At 52.8% G+C, this 18,851-nt stretch overlaps 1 protein-coding gene across 1 annotated transcript in view; it reads left to right on the top strand.

The window, feature by feature from the left end:
* The window catches only part of mdn1 (midasin AAA ATPase 1), a 79,361-nt gene that overhangs the window by 9,998 nt on the left and 50,512 nt on the right, over nt 1-18,851 (top strand). The window contains exons 11-32 of the mRNA XM_060042371.1: nt 2,260-2,341; nt 2,754-2,849; nt 3,013-3,125; nt 3,371-3,519; nt 3,841-3,901; nt 4,696-4,907; nt 5,421-5,524; nt 5,964-6,108; nt 6,401-6,497; nt 6,759-6,872; nt 10,017-10,164; nt 11,014-11,121; nt 11,719-11,870; nt 12,516-12,694; nt 13,435-13,643; nt 14,059-14,205; nt 14,768-14,909; nt 15,110-15,244; nt 15,985-16,123; nt 16,566-16,698; nt 16,897-17,027; nt 18,705-18,843. Coding sequence (XP_059898354.1) covers nt 2,260-2,341; nt 2,754-2,849; nt 3,013-3,125; nt 3,371-3,519; nt 3,841-3,901; nt 4,696-4,907; nt 5,421-5,524; nt 5,964-6,108; nt 6,401-6,497; nt 6,759-6,872; nt 10,017-10,164; nt 11,014-11,121; nt 11,719-11,870; nt 12,516-12,694; nt 13,435-13,643; nt 14,059-14,205; nt 14,768-14,909; nt 15,110-15,244; nt 15,985-16,123; nt 16,566-16,698; nt 16,897-17,027; nt 18,705-18,843 — 2,935 coding nt within the window. The remainder of the gene's footprint in view (nt 1-2,259; nt 2,342-2,753; nt 2,850-3,012; nt 3,126-3,370; nt 3,520-3,840; nt 3,902-4,695; nt 4,908-5,420; nt 5,525-5,963; nt 6,109-6,400; nt 6,498-6,758; nt 6,873-10,016; nt 10,165-11,013; nt 11,122-11,718; nt 11,871-12,515; nt 12,695-13,434; nt 13,644-14,058; nt 14,206-14,767; nt 14,910-15,109; nt 15,245-15,984; nt 16,124-16,565; nt 16,699-16,896; nt 17,028-18,704; nt 18,844-18,851) is intronic.

Genomic DNA, 18,851 nt, shown 5'->3' with positions numbered 1-18,851 from the left:
GTAGGGCATCAGCTCGGGAGCGCTGGATTAAACAAATGTCACCGGGTTTGGATCGCCCACGCTCACCATCCGACTATCGGGTGTGAAAGGCTGGGGTCACCCCTGTGAACCCGGTCACCGAGACGATGTGAAGGTCATTATTTACGTTGTTACCGGCTGTCCCTCCAGTGGTCGCTCTGGCCTGATGCGCCTTACGTGCAGCAACAAACCGATCATTCAGATCCTATTCGCGCCATGATGAACGGAGGGGAGTGAAAGCTTTCCAAACTGTTCTGATATAAATGGATCAATAAAGTTGTAATCAAGCTTGCTAAACACATAAAGGTCGGAAGTGTTACGGATCCTTAAATTGGGAACTTTATTGATCCATTTATATCATCTTCGCGTGATAGCCTTAAAAAAATCACTATCAGTCAAAATAATCTTGATCTTGAATGTTTGATGAGGCAAAACTGGGCAGTAAACGTGAGTTTTGGGGAGGGCTGGGTGATTAATCAAATTTTGATCGCGATTTCGAGTGAAACAATCACCAAACTTATTTAATCGAGTTGAAACAATTATCATTATTATTATCTAATTTTTTTACAGCTGGATACATATCTGGAAATTATTTCCATTTTTTTTTTTTTTTTTTTCTAACCTCATGTGACCACATAATTTCGAAATTATGAATAAATGTGTCATGTTTTCAAACTAAAAAATAATCAAGATTTCAATATTAACCAAAATAATAGTGATAATGAATTGTTTTCCATAAAAAAGCAGCCCTAGTTTTGGGTGCGTAAACCAAACCTTAAACAGGCATTGGTTGGTTTAATGAGGCTGGTTAAAGGTGTAGTGGCTGGTGATATAAGGCTGGTTAAAGGTGTAGTGGCTGGTGTTAAAAGCCTGGTTAAAGGTGTAGTGGTTGGTGTTATAAGGCTGGTTAAAGGTGTAGTGGTTGGTGATATAAGGCTGGTTAAAGGTGTAGTGGTTGGTGTTATAAGGCTGGTTAAAGGTGTAGTGGTTGGTGATATAAGGCTGGTTAAAGGTGTAGTGGTTGGTGTTATGAGGCTGGTTAAAGGTGTAGTGGCTGGTGTTAAAAGCCTGGTTAAAGGTGTAGTGGTTGGTGTTATGAGGCTGGTTAAAGGTGTAGTGGGTGCTGATATAAGGCTGGTTAAAGGTGTAGTGGTTGGTGATATAAGGCTGGTTAAAGGTGTAGTGGTTGGTGTTATAAGGCTGGTTAAAGGTGTAGTGGGTGCTGATATAAGGCTGGTTAAAGGTGTAGTGGCTGGTGTTATGAGGCTGGTTAAAGGTGTAGTGGTTGGTGTTATGAGGCTGGTTAAAGGTGTAGTGGTTGGTGTTATAAGGCTGGTTAAAGGTGTAGTGGTTGGTGTTATGAGGCTGGTTAAAGGTGTAGTGGTTGGTGTTATAAGGCTGGTTAAAGGTGTAGTGGCTGGTGTTAAAAGCCTGGTTAAAGGTGTAGTGGTTGGTGATATAAGGCTGGTTAAAGGTGTAGTGGCTGGTGTTAAAAGCCTGGTTAAAGGTGTAGTGGTTGGTGATATAAGGCTGGTTAAAGGTGTAGTGGCTGGTGATATAAGGCTGGTTAAAGGTGTAGTGGCTGGTGTTAAAAGCCTGGTTAAAGGTGTAGTGGTTGGTGTTATAAGGCTGGTTAAAGGTGTAGTGGGTGCTGATATAAGGCTGGTTAAAGGTGTAGTGGTTGGTGATATAAGGCTGGTTAAAGGTGTAGTGGTTGGTGTTATAAGGCTGGTTAAAGGTGTAGTGGGTGCTGATAAAAGGCTGGTTAAAGGTGTAGTGGTTGGTGATATAAGGCTGGTTAAAGGTGTAGTGGTTGGTGTTATGAGGCTGGTTAAAGGTGTAGTGGTTGGTGTTATGAGGCTGGTTAAAGGTGTAGTGGCTGGTGTTATAAGGCTGGTTAAAGGTGTAGTGGCTGGTGTTATAAGGCTGGTTAAAGGTGTAGTGGGTGCTGATATAAGGCTGGTTAAAGGTGTAGTGGTTGGTGTTATGAGGCTGGTTAAAGGTGTAGTGGTTGGTGTTATAAGGCTGGTTAAAGGTGTAGTGGTTGGTGTTATGAGGCTGGTTAAAGGTGTAGTGGTTGGTGTTATGAGGCTGGTTAAAGGTGTAGTGGGTGCTGATATAAGGCTGGTTAAAGGTGTAGTGGGTGCTGATATAAGGCTGGTTAAAGGTGTAGTGGGTGCTGATAAAAGGCTGGTTAAAGGTGTAGTGGTTGGTGTTTTAAGGTGTTTTCTCCGCTCCCAGGGACCTCCTGAAGTGGTGCGAGAGGATCAGCAGCGACTTCGACAGCTCCTCCTCTGCCACGGCTCAGCGCGTCTTCCAGGAGGTAAGCTAACGCTAGCACTAAGTAGGTAGCGGCTTTAAGGTCACAAGTATTTGGCCTGCTAAGCCCTTTGAGACTGCAAAGGAGATTAAAGGCTATACAAATTTAATTTAATTTATTAGCATGTTGCTAGTATAAGCTAGCATGTAATGTAATTTTTTTTCAGCTGATAAAATTATATCTTTGCAGAAGTCCAAGATGTAGGCTAACACCTAGCCACCTAGCAATTAGCGGCTATCTGTAGTTAGCTTGCCCTGGTGCTGGCATGACTTAGGATTTTTTTGGGGGGGGCTGGGTCAAATCACACTTTAGCCTCTTAGCAACATTAGCTAGGATACCGTTGTTATTGACATGTGAACAACATAGAAACAAGTAGTCGTTGTTTGTCTTAGTAACGGTTTCCCGCTCTCCCCAGGCCCTGGACTGCTTCACGGCGATGCTGTCCCGCTCGGACAGCCGGCTGCGGATTGCCGAGGTCATCGGGAGCAAGCTCAACATCTCCAAAGAAAAGGTTTGGCCACCGCCCGACGGGATGGGGGGGGGTGGGGGGGGATCTGGGTCTACCGAACCGAACCGAACACCAACCTGACCTCATGTGTTCACCCTCTCATGTGTTCACTCCCTCCTGTGGTCACCTCCTCATGTCTTCACCCCCCCCCCCCCCCCCCCCCCAGGCGCAGCATTTCGTCCAGATGTACCAGCCCGGGATCTCCCTGGAGGAGCTGGAGGTGTCTGTGGGCCGCGTCACGCTGGAGCGTAAGCAGAGCCCCCTGGTGCAGCTCTCTGTGTGAGTGGACCCCCCCCCCCCCCAGGAACCCCACTAGACCCCCCCCCCCCCCCCAGGAACCCCACTAGACCACCCCCCAGGAGCTGTCCAGTAGACCCCCCCCCCCCCAGCTGTCCCCTTACCTGGTCTCTGCCCGCTGTCCCCTAACGTGGTCTCTGCCCCCCCCCCCCCCCCCCCCCCCCCCCCCCCCCCCCCCCCCCCCCGCTGTCCCCTAACGTGGTCTCTGCCCCCCCCCCCCCCCCCAGGGAGAACCAGACGTTCGCGGCCACGCGCCCGTCGACGGTGCTGCTGGAGCAGCTGGCCGTGTGCGTGAACCAGGGGGAGCCGGTGCTGCTGGTGGGGGAGACGGGCACCGGGAAGACCTCCACCGTCCAGTACCTGGCCGGCATCACAGGTGAGCCCCTGATCAGACCAGCCGTAGAGAGGATCCCCTAGACCTCCCGGGGTCAGCACCTGGGGGTCGACACAGGTGAGTTGTTCTTTAATTGGCAATGGCGGTACAAGCCCCTCCCCCTGCCAATTAAGGAACTCACAGCTGTTGTTAAGTGAGGATTAATTTAATTTAATTTACACATTCAATTTAAAAAACAATAAATCCATGTGCAGGTAAGGTAATAACCCTTTTGGTTATTTATGCGAGTAGAACGGTGGAGAGTGGAGATGTTTGTGCGTCTGAGGTTGTGTTGCAGTTCTTGATTTCGTCGTTTGTGTGCAGGACACAAGCTGAGGGTGGTGAACATGAACCAGCAGAGCGATACCGCCGACCTGCTGGGAGGGTGAGGGAACACACACACACCGCTCTGCAGACCAGTACACAACACAACACCACAACACAGCTAAACAACACAACGCTCTGCAGCCCAATACACAACTCAACAACACACACAACTCTACAGCCCAATACACAACACAACAACACAACTAAACAACACACAACTCTACAGCTCAATACACAACTCAATAATACACAAATCTACAGCCCAGTACACAATTCAACAACACAACTCAACAACACACAACTATACTGCCCAATGCACAACTCAACAACACACAACTATACAGCCCCAATACACAACTCAACACAAGTCAACAACACACAACTCTCCAGCCCAATACACAACTCAACAACACAACTCAACAACACACAACTCTCCAGCCCAATACACAACTCAACAACACAACTCAACAACACACAACTCTCCAGCCCAATACACAACTCAACAACACAACTCAACAACACACAACTCTCCAGCCCAATACACAACTCAACAACACAACTCAACAACACACAACTCTCCAGCCCAATACACAACTCAACAACACAACTCAACAAGACACAACTCTCCAGCCCAATACACAACTCAACAACACAACTCAACAACACACAACTCTCCAGCCCAATACACAACTCAACAACACAACTCAACAACACACAACTCTCCAGCCCAATACACAACTCAACCATACTATCACAACACCAGCCCAGGACACAATGTAGGAGTGCACCACCACCACAACACACTGCGACTCTAACAGGAGCCTCCCCCCCCCCCCCCCCCGGGTCCGGTAGGTACAAGCCCGTGGACCACAAGCTGATCCTGCTGCCGCTGCGCGAGGCCTTCGAGGACCTCTTCTCCCAGACCTACTCCCGCAAGCAGAACCTCACCTTCCTGGGCCACGTGCAGACCTGCTTCAGGGGCAAGCGCTGGCACGACCTGCTCAAGCTCATGGACCACGTCTGCAAGTCGGCACTCACCAAAGAGCTGCAGGAGAAGTCCAACGGTGAGGGGGGGGGATGAAGACCGCCGGGGGGGGTCTTCATCGCACAAAAACGCACTGTTTTTGTGCGTGTGTGTGTGTGTACTCTTTGTGTACTTTTGTACTGAGGTGTGTGTGTGTTCTCTTTGTGTACTTTTGTACTGAGGTTTTTGTGGTTGCATACTGACGTGTCTCTGTGTGTGCGTGTGTGTGTGTACTGACGTGTCCCTGTGGTTGTGTGTGTGTGTATGTTTGTGTGTGTGTGGTTGTGTACTTGCGTGTCCCTGTGTTTGTGTGTGTGTGTGTGGTTGTGTACTGACGTGTCCCTGTGTGTGTGTGTGTGTGTGTGGTTGTGTACTGACGTGTCCCTGTGGTTGAGTGTGTGTGTGTGTGTGTGTGTGTGTGTGTACTGACGTGTCCCTGTGGTTGTGTACTGACGTGTCCCTGTGGTTGAGTGTGTGTGTTTGTGTACTGACGTGTCCCTGTGGGTGAGTGTGTGTGTTTGTGTACTGACCTGTCCCTGTGCCCCCCCCCCAGCCGCCCTGCTCCAGGAGCAGTGGGAGGTCCTGGCCGTGAGGCTGACTCAGACCCAGCAGCAGATCCGCGCCTGCGAGTCGGCCATGGTCTTCGCCTTCGTCGAGGTAACCATGGAGACGACGTAGCATCCGACGCTACACGCTAAATGACACAACACTACACAACATGACGCAGTACATCGTGATGATGATCACCTGTCTATAATGTATGAACCATAACATCTTGATTGTTTGTTGATGTTTGTAGCAAGATTTTCTCGCTTCGTACTATGAGTCTTTTTGTGTACCCACTGTGTGTGTGTGTGTGTGTGTGTGTGGGTGGGGGGTGGTCTGTCTTCAGGGGACTCTGGCCCACAGAGTCCTCACTAGTGATGGTTCACACTGTGTGTGTGTCTGTCTTGTCTTCAGGGGACTCTGGCCCACAGGGTCCTCACTAGTGATGGTTCACACTGTGTGTGTCTGTCTTGTCTTCAGGGCACTCAGGCCCACAGAGTCCCCACTAGTGATGGTTCACACTGTGTGTGTGTGTCTGTGTTCTCTTCAGGGGACTCTGGCCCAGGCGGTGAAGAAGGGAGAGTGGATTCTTCTGGACGAGATCAACCTGGCGGCTCCGGAGACCCTGGAGTGTCTGAGTGGGCTTCTGGAAGGAACCGCCGGGTCCCTGGTTCTGCTGGACCGCGGGGACACAGGTGAGAGCGCTGTGTAGAACACTTTCTTCCCACTTCGTTTAAAGTAACGTATTTTTTAATTGAGTTTGATTCAACTTTTTTTCTTTGAATTCAAGGCTTTGGTTACATATTCTTCAGATGTAAATCGTGGAACGATGCGTTTTTTCCTGCATTACTTTATCGCAGACGCTGCAGAATTTACTCTGAGCCTACAGTTACAAAGTAGTCCTGAACATTTTGGTGTGTGTGCTGGTGTGTGTGTCTTGCTGTGTGTGTCCTGGTGTGTGACCCCCTCCCTCCCCGCTCTCTGCAGAGCCGCTGGTGCGACACCCTGACTTCAGACTGTTCGCCTGCATGAACCCGGCCACCGACGTGGGCAAGAGGAACCTGCCCCTGGGCATCAGGAACCGGTGAGGAGCCCTGGAACACCTGTCTGTCTGCAACACAACTGTCTGCCTCACACCTGTCTGCCTCACACCTGTCTGCCTCACACCTGTCTGCCACACACCTGTCTGCCACACACCTGTCTGTTTTATTTTGCCATCAAAGTTATTTACTAAAATAGTACACAAAGTAAACAATATTCTATATCAATGCCTTTTTTTTATGATGATTAGAATACGTGGTGGATTTGAGAACGTGTTTGATGAGCATGTGTCTTTCCATGGCAGATTTACTGAGGTCTACCTGGAGGAGCTGGAGAATGAGGGAGATCTTCGGATCCTCGTGTGCGACTACCTGAAGGGACTGAACCCCCACCGCAACATCACCCAAGGCATCATCAGGTCAGGACCTCCTCAGCACCACCACCTCACTCAGGTTCCCTTCTCAGATCTCCTGAGATTTCCCAGAGATCTCACTCTGATTTAGCCGAGATGTCGTAGGGATCTCTGACCTCAGTCTGAAGTGTTTTGGGGCTGTTTTAGAACGGCTTAAAGTTTGGGGACTGTTGGCAAAGTCTGCACAGGTCTCCAGTGTGTTTGATCTCCCGAAATCTCACTGTGATCCCTAGTTTGGATCTCTAGTTGAGATCTCTGGTTGAGATCTGTCTTTGGGATCTCTAGCTGAGATCTTTAGTTAGGAATCTCTAGTTGTGATCTCTAGTTGATCCCTAGCTGAGATCTTTATTTGAGAATCTCTAGTTGTGATCTCTAGTTGATCTCTAGCTGAGATCTCTTTGGGATCTCTAGTTGAGATCTCTCGTTATGATCTCTCGTTATGATCTCTAGTTGAGATCTTTCTTTGGAATCTCTAGCTGAGATCTTTAGTTAGGAATCTCGAGTTGTGATCTCTAGTTGATCTCTAGTTGATCTCTAGCTGAGATCTCTAGTTGACATCTCCCTTATGGCTCTCTAGTTGATCTCTAGTGGATCCCTAGCTGAGGTCCTCCAGCTCACGCTGCCCCCCCCCCACTGTCCCCTAACGTGGTCTCTGCCCCCCCCCACTGTCCCCTAACGTGGTCTCTGCCCCCCCCCCTCCCCACTGTCCCCTAACGTGGTCTCTGCCCCCCCCCCCCCCCACTGTCCCCTAACGTGGTCTCTGCCCCCCCCCCCCCACTGTCCCCTAACGTGGTCTCTGCCCCCCCCCACTGTCCCCTAACGTGGTCTCTGCCCCCCCCCCCCACTGTCCCCTAACGTGGTCTCTGCCCCCCCCCCCCACTGTCCCCTAACGTGGTCTCTGCCCCCCCCCCCACTGTCCCCTAACGTGGTCTCTGCCCCCCCCCCCACTGTCCCCTAACGTGGTCTCTGCCCCCTCCCCCCCCACTGTCCCCTAACGTGGTCTCTGCCCCCCCCCCCCCCACTGTCCCCTAACGTGGTCTCTGCCCCCCCCCCACTGTCCCCTAACGTGGTCTCTGCCCCCCCCCCACTGTCCCCTAACGTGGTCTCTGCCCCCCCCCCCCCCACTGTCCCCTAACGTGGTCTCTGCCCCCCCCCCCACTGTCCCCTAACGTGGTCTCTGCCCCCCCCCCACTGTCCCCTAACGTGGTCTCTGCCCCCCCCCACTGTCCCCTAACGTGGTCTCTGCCCCCCCCCCACTGTCCCCTAACGTGGTCTCTGCCCCCCCCCACTGTCCCCTAACGTGGTCTCTGCCCCCCCCCCACTGTCCCCTAACGTGGTCTCTGCCCCCCCCCCCCACTGTCCCCTAACGTGGTCTCTGCCCCCCCCCCACTGTCCCCTAACGTGGTCTCTGCCCCCCCCCCCAACTGTCCCCTAACGTGGTCTCTGCCCCCCCCCCCCACTGTCCTCTAACGTGGTCTCTGCCCCCCCCCACTGTCCCCTAACGTGGTCTCTGCCCCCCCCCCCCACTGTCCCCTAACGTGGTCTCTGCCCCCCCCCCCCCCCACTGTCCCCTAACGTGGTCTCTGCCCCCCCCCCCCCACTGTCCCCTAACGTGGTCTCTGCCCCCCCCCACTGTCCCCTAACGTGGTCTCTGCCCCCCCCCCACTGTCCCCTAACGTGGTCTCTGCCCCCCCCCCCCCCACTGTCCCCTAACGTGGTCTCTGCCCCCCTCCCCACTGTCCCCTAACGTGGTCTCTGCCCCCCCCCCACTGTCCCCTAACGTGGTCTCTGCCCCCCCCCCCCCACTGTCCCCTAACGTGGTCTCTGCCCCCCCCCACTGTCCCCTAACGTGGTCTCTGCCCCCCCCCCCCCACTGTCCCCTAACGTGGTCTCTGCCCCCCCCCCCACTGTCCCCTAACGTGGTCTCTGCCCCCCCCCACTGTCCCCTAACGTGGTCTCTGCCCCCCCCCTCCCCACTGTCCCCTAACGTGGTCTCTGCCCCCCCCCCCCCACTGTCCCCTAACGTGGTCTCTGCCCCCCCCCCCCCCACTGTCCCCTAACGTGGTCTCTGCCCCCCCCCCCACTGTCCCCTAACGTGGTCTCTGCCCCCCCCCCCCACTGTCCCCTAACGTGGTCTCTGCCCCCCCCCCCACTGTCCCCTAACGTGGTCTCTGCCCCCCCCCACTGTCCCCTAACGTGGTCTCTGCCCCCCCCCCCACTGTCCCCTAACGTGGTCTCTGCCCCCCCCCCCACTGTCCCCTAACGTGGTCTCCGCCCCCCCCCCCACTGTCCCCTAACGTGGTCTCTGCCCCCCCCCCACTGTCCCCTAACGTGGTCTCTGCCCCCCCCCCCACTGTCCCCTAACGTGGTCTCTGCCCCCCCCCCCACTGTCCCCTAACGTGGTCTCTGCCCCCCCCCCCACTGTCACCTAACGTGGTCTCTGCCCCCTCCCCCCCCCACTGTCCTCTAACGTGGTCTCCGCCCCCCCCCCCACTGTCCCCTAACGTGGTCTCTGCCCCCCCCCCCCCACTGTCCCCTAACGTGGTCTCTGCCCCCCCCCCCCACTGTCCCCTAACGTGGTCTCTGCCCCCCCCCCCCCCACTGTCCCCTAACGTGGTCTCTGCCCCCCCCCACTGTCCCCTAACGTGGTCTCTGCCCCCCCCCCCACTGTCCCCTAACGTGGTCTCTGCCCCCCCCCCCACTGTCCCCTAACGTGGTCTCCGCCCCCCCCCCCACTGTCCCCTAACGTGGTCTCTGCCCCCCCCCCACTGTCCCCTAACGTGGTCTCTGCCCCCCCCCCCACTGTCCCCTAACGTGGTCTCTGCCCCCCCCCCCACTGTCCCCTAACGTGGTCTCTGCCCCCCCCCCCACTGTCCCCTAACGTGGTCTCTGCCCCCCCCCCCACTGTCACCTAACGTGGTCTCTGCCCCCTCCCCCCCCCACTGTCCTCTAACGTGGTCTCCGCCCCCCCCCCCACTGTCCCCTAACGTGGTCTCTGCCCCCCCCCCCCCACTGTCCCCTAACGTGGTCTCTGCCCCCCCCCCCCACTGTCCCCTAACGTGGTCTCTGCCCCCCCCCCCCCCACTGTCCCCTAACGTGGTCTCTGCCCCCCCCCCCCCATTCGTCCCCCCTGTGTTCCGGCTCCTCCAGCTTCTACCTGGCCATCCGGCGGGAGGCCCAGAGCCGGCTGGTGGACGGGACGGGCCACCGGCCCCACTACAGCCTCCGGACCCTCTGCCGGGCCCTCAAATACGTGGCCCTCAACCCCTGTCACAACATGCAGCGCTCCCTGTACGAGGTAGGTCCACCGGCCCCCACTCCGTCTCCGGCCTCCGTCAGGCCGACTGGGTCTGGAGTCGACTGCTGGACGGCTGGAACCAGTCCACCACAGGGCTGGGGTCCTAAACCTGGACAACTGTTTGTCTATGTTGTTAGTTCCTGACTGTTTTATCTTGACGAGTTGAATTGATGTTTCTGCTTGTAGGAGTGGAGAGAAATATATCGAGTGTCAATGCTGCACCACTATGTTTGAACTAGTAGCAACCCCATAATAAGGAGCAGTTATGGGAGTGAAACACGGACTGGGTTGACCTTCTGAATCTACTGCTAGTGTCTGTTTACTGGCCGTTGTGGTGAAGGCTGCTGCAGAGCCCTGCCTGCCTCCAGCCAACGGGGAGCCACTGTCGGGGTGTAGAACCGGCCTCCAGCCAACAGGGACCCCACTGAGGGTGTAGTACCGGCCTCCAGCCAACGGGGAGCCACTGTCAGGGTGTAGTACCGGCCTCCAGCCAACAGGGACCCCACTGAGGGTGTAGTACCGGCCTCCAGCCAACGGGGAGCCACTGTCAGGGTGTAGTACCGGCCTCCAGCCAATAGGGACCCCACTGAGGGTGTAGTACCGGCCTCCAGCCAACGGGGAGCCACTGTCAGGGTGTAGTACCGGCCTCCAGCCAATAGGGCCCCACTGAGGGTGTAGTACTGGCCTCCAGCCAACGGGGAGCCACTGTCAGGGTGTAGTACCGGCCTCCAGCCAATAGGGCCCCACTGAGGGTGTAGTACCGGCCTCCAGCCAACGGGGAGCCACTGTCGGGGTGTAGTACCGGCCTCCAGCCAATAGGGCCCCACTGAGGGTGTTTTGTCCCTGCAGGGCTTCTGTCTGAGCTTCCTGACCCAGCTGGACCGCAGCTCCCACCCCCAGGTCCAGAAGCTGGTGTCTCAGTACGTCCTGGGGGGCAACACCAAGTGTCTCAGACAGGTGAACACACACTCACTCATTCATTCACAAATAAAATATTAAATATGCACTGACTTAATCTCTCACTCACTCACTTATTCACTCACTCCCTCACAAATATCCACTCACTCAATCACAAATATCCACTCACTCGCTCACAAATATTCACTCACTCACTCACAAATATTCACTCACTCACATATCCACTCACTCACTCAAATATTCACTCACTCAATCACAAATATTCATTCACTCACTCACAAATATTCACCCACTCAATCCGACACTCACTTACTCTGACACTCACTCACTCACTCAATCATACAGTCAATCACTCAGACAACACGCAAACGCGCTGGCAAACACATTTTCAATTAAGATTGCAGTATGCTGAATATATTAAAGTATATAATATATTTCCCCATTAAGACTGTACTGATGTGTTTGGTAAGCCATGATTTCCCACAAGGCATTGCAACATTTAGTGTGTAGAAATACAGGTGTCATGTAAACGTGTAAATACATATCAAAGTAAACCGTTCGACCAGTCTGAGTCAATAGGAAGCAGGAAGTGTGACAGGAAGTGGTGGTGCTGACGCTGTGCTGTGTGTCCCTTAGCCCATCCCGGAGCCAACGGGCCGGACCTGCGTGCCCCTGGAGGGGTACTGGGTGTCCCAGGGGGAGATGGAGCCCTCCCTCGACCCCACCTACATCCTCACCGACTCTGTCAAACTCAACCTGCGGGACCTGGTCAGAGTGGTGTCTGCTGGGTAATTACAACCGTCTCCTCCAAGGCCCTGCCCCTTACACCCTCTTTCCCTCCAAAACCCAACTGTCCTCTCAAAGGGATGTTTGAGGCGCTTTGGCAAAGAAGAGAACTTGATGAATAAGGAAACGTACTTCGTTAAAATACTGGCTTCTCCAACGACGATACCTCAGCGATTATGTCCTTTCTGATAGGTCCGTAATGGCCTGTGTTTAGTGGTTCACCCTTCTACCAGTACCCCGGGTTGCCGGATATTAAATATCTAGTGAGATACAGAGATGGAACTAGATTCTGCCCAAACTAAGGATCCCATGGCCAGAGGCCTGCTGAAACACGGGTCAATCTGTTATGTTTGACTTTCCAATATCATGAATTTCCAATATCATGAATTTTGACGGCAGTAGAGTTTCTAAACCCTCCCAGTCAACGTTATGGACTGTTCCTTTAAACCCAAACACCGCCCACCTGCAGTCCACCTCCTGAGCAGGAAGGTCATGAAGCTGATGAATGCTAGGTCCTCAAGGTAATAAAGGCTAGGTCATGAAGGGGATGAAGGCTAGTTCCTTAAGGTGATGAAGGCTAGTTCCTAAAGGTCATGAAGGCTAGTTCCTAAAGGTGATGAAGGTCCTAACGGCTGTGTCCCCTGCAGGAGTCACCCGGTCCTGATCCAGGGGGAGACCTCGGTGGGTAAGACCAGCCTGATCCGCTGGCTGGGCCTGGCCACGGGGAACCAGTGCGTCCGCATCAACAACCACGAGCACACGGACATCCAGGAGTACATCGGCTGCTACTCCTCCGACGACAAGGGGAAGCTGCTCTTCAAAGAGGGTACGACCCCTGACCCCGCCGCCACTACAGCATAGCCCATTTAGCTTAGCTTAGTTTGTATTCTTGGGCTTCGTTTTTCCTGGGGGAAAGTGAGTCCCTAAGTTAGGGTAATAATAAACAAAGTTAGTTAGAATCATACTGTGCTGTCTAGGCATCCTGACTTAGTCAGGTCTCATACTGTGTGTGTGTGTGTGTGTGTGTGTGTGTGTGCATGAGTGTGTGTGTAGGAGTCCTCATTAAGCTAATATAATCCTGTATGTGTGTGTGTAGGTGTCCTCATTAAGTTAGTATCACACTGTCGTGTAGGTGTCCTCATTAAGTTAGTATCACACTGTCGTGTAGGCGTCCTCACTAAGTTAGTATCACTGTGTTGTGTTGGTGGCCTCACCAAGTTAGTATCACGCTGTGTGTGTGTAGATGGTGTCCTCACTAAGTCTGGTCTCATACTGTTTGTGTGTAGGTGTCCTCACTAAGTTATTACCATACTCTGTTTCTAGGTGTCCTCACTGAGTTAGTATAACCCTGTGTTGTGTAGGTGTCCTCACTAAGTTAGTATAACCCTGTGTTGTGTAGGTGTCCTCACTAAGTTAGTATCACACTGTTGTGTAGGCGTCCTCATTAAGCCAGGTCTCATACTATGTGTGTGTGTGGGCGTCCTCACTAAGTTAGTATCACTGGGTGTAGGTGTCCTCACTAAGCCAGGTCTCGTACTGTGTGTGTGTGTGTGTGTGAATGCGCAGGAGTTCTGATCGACGCCATGAGGAAGGGCTACTGGATCATCCTGGATGAGCTGAACCTGGCCCCCACCGACGTGCTGGAGGCCCTCAACCGCCTGCTGGACGACAACCGTGAGCTCTTCGTGGCGGAGACCCAGGAGGTCATCAAGGCCCACCCCCGCTTCATGCTCTTCGCTACCCAGAATCCCCCGGGGCTCTACGGCGGCAGGAAGGTCAGTGCGGAGTGTCTGAGGGGGTCTCGGGGTGGAACGTTTAGAACCGGTTTGGACCGCTTCTAAACGCCGTCTGTTGGAAGTCGTTACGGACGTTTATACTGTTTTATCGGCTTAGAATGTAAACCGATAGTGTCTCGTCTGAACTTGTCAAAACTTTCGGTGCTTTTATTAATTTGAATAAAGATGTTCTGTGAGTGCGTCATAGCAGAAGTATAGGGCAGTAATATGAAAGAAAAATATACGAAATATACAATGAGCTACAAAGAGCGTCTTTGTTGACACAGAAGAAGTGAATCCCCGGTCAGACTCCGGGGAGAAGCGTGTTTCACGGGTTATGTGGTTGAAGTTGTGGTCGATGTCCCGCTGTCCGTCCCGAACGTGCTGTGACTCAGAACCCGTCCCTCTCTCCCAGGTTCTGTCCCGGGCCTTCCGGAACCGATTTGTGGAGCTCCACTTTGACGAGTTGCCTAGCAACGAGCTGGAGATCATCCTCCACCAGAGATGCAGCCTGCCTCCGTCCTACTGCTCCAAGCTGGTGAAGGTCATGCAGGACCTCCAGGTGAGCTCCTCACCTGGTTCTGGAGCGGCTCTTTGGGTTGATGGGTTCGTCTTGCTTAGATATGGGGATCATAATGGTACTTTATCTGTGTGGGGCCCAGAGGATGGGACAACTTGAATAGAGACATAGACGTAGACATTCAAAGCTATCACTTGATTTTGATTGACATTCACTTGATTTCGATGCACATCCTGTTCATGTGATCCACATCCTGTTCATGTGATCCACATCCTGTTCATGTGATCCACATCCTGTTCAAGTGATCCACATCCTGTTCAAGTGATCCACATCCTGTTCAAGTGATCCACATCCTGTTCAAGTGATCCACATCCTGTCCATGTGATCCACATCCTGTCCATGTGATCCACATCCTGTCCATGGGATCAACATCCGGTTAATTTGATCCACATCCTGTTCATGGGATCCACATCCGGTTAATTGGATCCACATCCTGTTAATTTGATCTACATCCTGTTCATGTGATCCACATGCTGTCCATGTTATTCCCTTCCTGTCCCTGTGATCCACATCCTTTTCCTGTGATCCCCTTCCTGTTCCCCAGTCTCTGCGTCGCGGCTCCTCTGTGTTCGCGGGGAAGCACGGCTTCATCACGCTGAGGGACCTGTTCCGCTGGGCCGACCGCTATAGGCTGGAGGAGCAGACCGACGAGTCGCGCGATTGGCTGCAGCATTTGGCCGACGATGGTCAGTGGTCGCCTTCTGCACTGTAGTCCCGCCCCCATATCGAGAGTGTGTCTCTCACTGTGGGCTTAAGAATTAGTATTAGTATGTAATAGTGAGTGGTGCTGTCTGTCTCTAGGCTACGTGCTGCTGGCTGATAGTAGTAGTGTGTAATAGTGATTAGTAGTGTGTTCTAGTGAGTGATGACGTTGGTCCTCCCCTAGGCTTCATGCTGCTGGCTGGCCGTGTAAGGAAGCCCGAGGAGGAAGCGACCATCCTGTCCATCCTGGAGAAGCACTTCAAGAGGACCGTCAACCCAGACACCCTGTTCTCCCAGAAGCAGGTCACCGGACAGTTCAGTGAGTACAGAAACTACAGACACTACAGACCGTCTAGTGATACTAGACACTACAGAGATACTACAGACACACCCTTGTGATACTAGACACTATAGAGATACTACGGACACACTAGTGATACTAGACGCTACAGAGATACTACAGACACACTGTAGTGATACTAGACACTATAGAGACGCCCAAGACACTACAGACACTCAAGACAACGTTGTAGACCGTATAAAGAAGCTACAAACACTATTGGGATAGGATAAGATTTCTTACAAATTGAGGCATGATACGATATCTATCCTAAGATGGGGCCAGATGAAATGTATAACCTGAAACAAGGTTCGATGGAGTGAGATACGATGAGAAACAAAAGAGGGTGTGGAGTGAGTTCTCCAAAACGTAAGATGAGAGAACTGGCTCAGAGGACTGGCTCAGGTGGTCTCGAGGTGTGTCAGGTGGTCTCGAGGTGTGTCAGGTGGTCTCAGGTGTGTGTCAGCTGGTCTCAGGTGTGTGTCAGGTGGTCTCAGGTGTGTCAAGTGCTCTAAGGTGTGTCAGGTGTGTCAGGTGGTCTCAGGGCGTGTCAGATGGTCTCAGGGCGTCTCAGATGCTCTAAGGTGTGTCAGGTGGTCTCAGGTGTGTGTCAGGTGGTCTCAGGTGTGTCAAGTGGTCTCAGGTGTGTGTCAGGTGGTCTCAGGGTGTGTCAGGTGGTCTCAGGTGTGTCCGGAGCTCTAAGGTGTGTCTCCCCTCAGGTCCGTTCATCGACAGCATCGCGGGGGTCCCGGAGGAGTTCCGCCACGTGGTGTGGACGGCGGGCATGCGGCGGCTGGCCGTGCTGGTGGGCCGCGCCCTGCACTTCGGGGAGTCGGTCCTGCTGGTGGGGGACACCGGGTAACAGCACCCCTTACCTTAACGCTTAGCACCCCTTACCTTAACGCTTAGCATACCTTACCTTTACACTAAGCATACCTTACCTTTAACGCTTAGCACCCCTCATCTTAACGCTTAGCACCCCTCATCTTAACGCTTAGCACCCCTTACCTTAACGCTTTGCACCCCTTACCTTAACGCCTAGCAGCCGTTACCTTAACGCCTAGCACCCCTTATCTTAACGCTTATCACCCCTTATCTTAACGCTTATCATGCCTTATCATACCTTATCTTAACGCTCCTCTTACTATACCTTATCTTAATGCTGCTTATCTTTTCGTACCTTATCTAATCTTAAGGCTGCTTCTCTCATCATACCTTACCTTAAGGCTGCTTATCGTATCTTAAGGCTCTTTATCTTAACACTGCTTCTCTTATCCTACCTTATCCTATCTGTGTCCAGATGTGGTAAGACCACCATCTGCCAGCTGTTCGCTGCGCTCGCGGCCCAGAAGTTCTTCTCCCTCAACTGTCACCTCCACATGGAGACGTCCGACTTCCTGGGGGGGCTGCGGCCCGTAAGACACACCAACCAGGTACAGGCTTTAACGAGTACAGGCTCTCTCTCTCTGTCTCTCTCTCTCTCGCTCATGAAAGGAGATGATACCTGCAGACCAACCTCCTCAAACACACGTGTGTGTGTGTGTGTGTGTGTGTGTGTGTGTGTGTGTGTGTGTGTGTGTGTGTGTGTGTGTGTGTGTGTGTGTGTGTGTGTGTGTGTGTGTGTCCCCCAGAGGGATGCGGAGGACGGCCGTCTGTTCGAGTGGCACGACGGCCCGCTGGTCCAGGCCATGAAGCAGGGAGGAGTGTTCCTATTGGACGAGATCTCCCTCGCAGACGACTCGGTGCTGGAGAGGCTCAACAGGTACACACGCACACACAACACAACAACACACAGCGAGACACACACACAAAACAACACGACACACAAAACAACACACAGACACACAAACAAAACAACAACACCACACAGGACACACCCACTGTCTGTTCTGGCCTTGTTGTTGAGTGTCCTGGAGACGGAGCTCCCTGGTTGTTGACTGTGTAGTTGTTGTTGACTGTGTTGTTGTTGTTGTTTGCGGTCTTGTTGTTGTCTAGTGTCCTGGAGACGGAGCTCCCTGGTTGTTGACTGTGTTGTTGTTGACTGTGTGGTTGTTGTTGTCTAGTGTCCAGTGCCCTATACCACGAAGCTCGCTGAACATACCCAGGCTTTCTTGGGAAAACCTGGCTCGACAGACCCGCAACTCGCAATCAGAGTTAAATGGTACCACGAAGCTCACTTTAGATTCAATTAGTAGAACCAGGTTTTCCGCTTTAGGTTCAGTGCGCGTTCACGTGAAAGGGGCGTTTTTTGCGTCATTTTTCTCACCTTTACGATAGATCAAGCAGTCTATATGAGTTTAAGTGAAAAGATTCTGCATATTGTCTGTAAAATAACTATGCCAAATGCAGAATTGTTCGCCATTAATCCAAATAGAATGATGATGATTAAAAAATGCATAAGCAACGTCCATCCTGCCTTATTCTATCATTTAGGGAATTCACTTTAAATACACCCTATTTAAGAAATGTATCGTATGTTTTCGACCGCTGAGAGGTAGCGGCTGTAGCGTAGTGGTTAGACCCCAACGCCACCGACCGGGGTTCAAATTCGCCGGTCTATCATCATGCATTTTACCCCCATAGATGTGGTGCCAGCACGGCCTTGAAAATATGCGTTCAAGTTCGAAATAAGCACAAAAATATAATTCCATAAGCTTTAGTGAATAAGTATTCCATATGCATGAGAATTAGGACTTTTTATGCTTCACATTAATTTGCATCACTTGGGAGTCGAACCCCCCGCGCAGAAATTCAAGACTGACGCGCTACCTCCACTCTAGCACACTGTCACGGAGACACAATGCGCAACAGTAATCATTGTCTACATAAGCTCCAAAAGGACGATCAAATAACGAACACCCTCTGATGAGAATCTGTATCTCTCATGAAGAACCCCAATTTCGTTGTTTGCACAATGACAATAAAGTCTGAAATCTGAATATCGTCAGACAATTCCAAGGGATCGGTTCTGTCCCGTAAAAAACCCTCTGTCTCTGGAAAGACGCCTGTACGAGAAGTGCACCGGGGTCCACGGGAACACCCACAAATGGTGACACCATTGTCAGAGGAGGGGCTAGGAAGCTGCGCACGCCGATTTAAGTAGCCGATCTCCGGCTAGACTAAGCCGAAAAACTGCTCCCGACCAGGTTTGGTTGCGAGCATAAGTCACCATGGTGATACAGCGACGCTAAAAGAGATCGACTTTCGTGGTACAACTAACCCAGGCTTGGAGCTCAACATACCTCGCTAACCCTCTAAGCGAGCTTCGTGGTACAGGGCCCTGGAGACGGAGCTCCCTGGTTGTTGACTGTGTTGTTGTTGTTGTTGTTGACTGTGTGGTTGTTGTTGTCTAGTGTCCTGGAGACGGAGCTCCCTGGTTGTTGACTGTGTTGTTGTTGACTGTGTGGTTGTTGTTGTTTACTGTCTTGTTGTTGTCTAGTGTCCTGGAGACGGAGCGCTCCCTGGTGCTGGCGGAGAAGGGCAGCGGGGACTCCAGCGACGTGGAGCTCATCACGGCCGACCGCGCCTTCCGCATGGTGGCCACCATGAACCCCGGGGGCGACTTCGGCAAGAAGGAGGTGTGTGT

The sequence above is a fragment of the Gadus macrocephalus genome, chromosome 21, assembly GCF_031168955.1.
Source record: "Gadus macrocephalus chromosome 21, ASM3116895v1".
Lineage (NCBI taxonomy): Eukaryota > Metazoa > Chordata > Actinopteri > Gadiformes > Gadidae > Gadus > Gadus macrocephalus.
This window is presented reverse-complemented; position numbering and strand designations above follow the sequence as displayed.